General features: G+C 43.3%; 1 protein-coding gene across 1 annotated transcript; it reads left to right on the forward strand.

Moving 5' to 3' along the window:
- The first annotated feature begins 278 nt into the window (after positions 1-278).
- On the forward strand, positions 279-1,606 carry LOC138979575 (homeobox-like protein HDP1). The gene is made up of 2 exons (XM_070352289.1): positions 279-1,038; positions 1,584-1,606. Exons 1-2 carry the CDS (start codon positions 279-281, stop codon positions 1,604-1,606), a joined length of 783 nt encoding a protein of 260 aa, XP_070208390.1.
- Positions 1,607-3,118: the final 1,512 nt, after the last annotated feature.

Genomic DNA, 3,118 nt, shown 5'->3' on the forward strand with positions numbered 1-3,118 from the left:
ATCTCAAAACTGTCAGGCTTTTTCTCTTTTTACATTTAGTCAAGTTTTGACTAAATGTTTTAACGTAGAGGGGGGAATCGAGACGAGGGTGTGGTGTATGTATGTGTGTGTGTGTGTGTGTGTGTGTGTGTGTGTGTGTGTGTGTGTGTGTGTGTGTGTGTGTGTGTGTGTGTGTGTGTGTGTGTGAGAGAGAGAGAGAGAGGGAGAACTCAGAACTCAGAACTTTATTACAGAGAGAAGCTCCAGGACAGGTTTCGTTGTATAATCAGGTGATGAACATGGGGGCTCCAGGACAGGTTTCGTTGTACAATCAGGTGATGGACATGGGGGCTCCAGGACAGGTTTCGTTGTACAATCAAGTGATGGACATGGGGGCTCCAGGACAGGTTTCGTTGTACAATCAAGTGATGGACATGGGGGCTCCAGGACAGGTTTCGTTGTACAATCAGGTGATGGACATGGGGGCCCCAGAACATGTTTCGTTGTACAATCAGGTGATGGACATGGGGGCTCCAGGACAGGTTTCGTTGTACAATCAGGTGATGAACATGGGGGCTCCAGGACAGGTTTCGTTGTACAATCAGGTGATGAACATGGGGGCTCCAGGACAGGTTTCGTTGTACAATCAGGTGATGGACATGGGGGCTCCAGGACAGGTTTCGTTGTACAATCAGGTGATGGACATGGGGGCTCCAGGACAGGTTTCGTTGTACAATCAGGTGATGGACATGGGGGCTCCAGGACAGGTTTCGTTGTACAATCAGGTGATGGACATGAGGGCTCCAGGACAGGTTTCGTTGTACAATCAGGTGATGGACATGGGGGCCCCAGAACAGGTTTCGTTGTACAATCAGGTGATGAACATGGGGGCTCCAGGACAGGTTTCGTTGTACAATCAGGTGATGGACATGAGGGCTCCAGGACAGGTTTCGTTGTACAATCAGGTGATGGACATGGGGGCCCCAGAACAGGTTTCGTTGTACAATCACACCTACAAATTTGACTTGTGTACTGGGGAGAATTTGTTGGTCGCCGATAGTGAGTCGGCATTTATTATAAATTTCCTTTCGTGATACTACCATGAACACTGTTTTTTCTGCTGCTAGCTCGAAGCCATTAACATTCATATAGTCTGTATTTGGTTATCTACCTTCTTTTGGAAACTGTTTATAGTGGGTTTATTGTTACACATTATGGGAGGATTTTGATCTATGACGGCGAGGTCATCTGCGTAAAGCATGATGGTAGCCCCTCCTACATCTACTAAGTCAATGTCATGCAGCATGACACTGAACAGAATCGGTGCGATCACACTGCCCTGGGGTACCCCCATGTCCAAAAACAGGGACTCAGAAAGGGAGGAGCCAACTTTTACTGCCATAGAGCGGTTTAGGATAAACTCTTTTATAAAATTATACATATGGCCGGTAATACCGATTCTCTTTAACTTAATTAACAGACGGGCATGCCAGACAAAGTCATAAGCTTTTTTTACGTCAACAAATGTTGCAAGTAGGGTATTCCTTTTATGGGCTAGGCTCTTTTTCATGTTTTCTACTAGTTTAACTATGTGGTCGCTGCAGGACCGGCCTTTTCTAAAGCCTGACTGACAGGATGGTATTATATTGTGTCACGTTATTTAGGAAAAATTCCAGTCTGTTTTTAACTATTCTCTCGTAAAGTTTACCTAGGTGGGGGGTGAGAGAGATAGGGCTAAGGGCGGTAACTTTTGGTTTGCCGGGTTTAGGAATTGCAACTACGTGGGCATGTTTCCATGCAGCGGGGATCTTATCCTTAACCCAAATAAAGTTGTAAAAATCTGCCAGGATATTTAAGAAATGCTCAGGGAATTTGCCTATCATTTGGTATGATATTATGTCCGGTCCTGCAGCCTTTTTACGTTGTTTAATTTGTTTTACTGCCTTACTACATTCTTGAACAGTTATCTTGCTATTTATGGGGTTTGTGTTATCTGGGGCGGGGTCCACATATTCTTTTTCGGTCTCAGTGCGGAAGCGTAGGCTTTCTGGGTCTAAGTGTCTGGCCTGGCTGGCTCTGGCGAAGGTCTCAGCTAACGCGTCAGCCTTCTCTGTGTTGTTTGACGTCTTTGTGCCGTTACATAGCTCTATTCAAACAAGGCTAAATCACATACACCGCCCTCCTACCTGAACTTAAGTTCCCCATTCTGATATATTATTTTAGCAAGTTATATTTAATATTCTTATTTGGCTAATAATTATTTTTATGTTTCTAGTTACGTATTTATTTACTTATTCAGCCAGTTCTTTATTACATTATTTTGGCATTATCCAAAAGTCTAAAAAATATTTTACATAAATAAAAAGCAAGTAAGCCTACAAAACCGCTCCACTTCAACTATATTTCGCGTACACTACGGCAACAACCCCAACAAAATCTTTACTTCCATCCCCATTTTGAAATATCGCAACAACAGACTTCCAGATCTATAACACGATCATATGTGTTCTCTGTTTGCATGTCTGTCCAGTGTCCTGTCCCCCCATAGGGCATATCAACTCTACCTGTCCCAAGATAGGCCAATTGGTTCTAAGAGGACGTTAAAAGTAATTATCATCTTTGTGCCGTTCACGAGAAGAGGTCTTTCTGGGGCCTTTCCTCTCCTCTTAAACTTTCTATATAGTCCCCAGACCTTGCCCAGGTCTCTAAAGTCTTTAGTATCATTCTGCACATAGTCCTCCCAGTGCTGGAGCTTTGCCTGTGCAATAGTTAAATTACATGAGCTTTGGGCCTCTTTCATTACCATATAGTTTTCATAGTTTTGATTTTGTGCGAAGTTTTTAATAGAGGCTCTTTTTATTTTGACTGCCTCATGGCACAGATCATTCCACCAGGAGACTGGCTTGTGTTTATGTTTGAAGCCTTTACTCTTAGGTATGGAGGCGTCAGCAGCAGAGATAATGCTGTTACGTAAGTTTTCGTAATATTTCTCCATATCATCACACTTGATTGTTTCGGGGTTAGTTTTATTCAATTTAACTGGAAGCCCAGTCAGCTTTGTTGTATAGATAGTGTTCCTGTGTAAAAGATTCAGTTCCATCTGGTACAGCGGTTAAAAGTGTGGTTAAGATTACCAGGT

This window comes from Littorina saxatilis, linkage group LG11 (assembly GCF_037325665.1).
Source record: "Littorina saxatilis isolate snail1 linkage group LG11, US_GU_Lsax_2.0, whole genome shotgun sequence".
NCBI lineage: Eukaryota > Metazoa > Mollusca > Gastropoda > Littorinimorpha > Littorinidae > Littorina > Littorina saxatilis.

What these genes read in the sequence shown, in the direction of transcription:
- LOC138979575 (XM_070352289.1), top strand. Translation starts at nt 279, where the DNA reads ATGGGGGCTCCAGGACAGGTTTCGTTGTACAATCAGGTGATGGACATG. An exon ending in GAATTTGTTGGTCGCCGATA is followed by an intron (nt 1,039 to 1,583) that starts GTGAGTCGGCAT and finishes TGGTCGCTGCAG; the next exon opens with GACCGGCCTTTTCTAAAGCC.